Source organism: Mesitornis unicolor, unplaced genomic scaffold (assembly GCF_000695765.1).
Source record: "Mesitornis unicolor isolate BGI_N332 unplaced genomic scaffold, ASM69576v1 scaffold28986, whole genome shotgun sequence".
NCBI lineage: Eukaryota > Metazoa > Chordata > Aves > Mesitornithiformes > Mesitornithidae > Mesitornis > Mesitornis unicolor.
This window is the reverse complement of record NW_010192550.1, coordinates 5,993-6,275: the sequence shown is the minus strand read 5'-3', so window position 1 is coordinate 6,275 and position 283 is coordinate 5,993. Positions and strand designations below refer to the sequence as shown.

Here is a 283-nt window from a genome sequence, read left to right as displayed (position 1 = left end):
CTCCCCGTACCTGTGCTTTGCAGCTTCTCCAGTGCCTCAGTTTTGTGGATCATCCTCACAGCCTTGCGGAGCCCCATGGAGTCCAGCGCCTCCAGCAGGCCCCCCAAGCTGCCCCCTGCCAGCTGTGGAGAGAGGGCACTGAGTGGGGCCGGTAGCCATAAAGGCGATGGGGGCACCCCAACCAGACACTGACCTCGTAACTGCGCAGGAGGCTGATGCTGGGTGAGGGGGTGTCCTTGTAGGTCTCTACCAGGCTGCAGAGCCCCAGGCGCTTGGCCAGCTC

At 64.0% G+C, this 283-nt stretch overlaps 1 protein-coding gene across 1 annotated transcript in view; it reads right to left on the bottom strand.

Moving 5' to 3' along the window:
* Positions 1-10: 10 nt before the first annotated feature.
* Positions 11-283, bottom strand: part of NFKB2 (nuclear factor of kappa light polypeptide gene enhancer in B-cells 2 (p49/p100)) — a gene marked incomplete at both ends in the record, with an annotated part of 5,999 nt that continues 5,726 nt past the window's right edge. Inside the window, 2 exons of the mRNA XM_010187136.1 lie at positions 11-122; positions 194-280. Of these exons, the coding sequence (XP_010185438.1) occupies positions 11-122; positions 194-280 (199 nt within the window). The remainder of the gene's footprint in view (positions 123-193; positions 281-283) is intronic.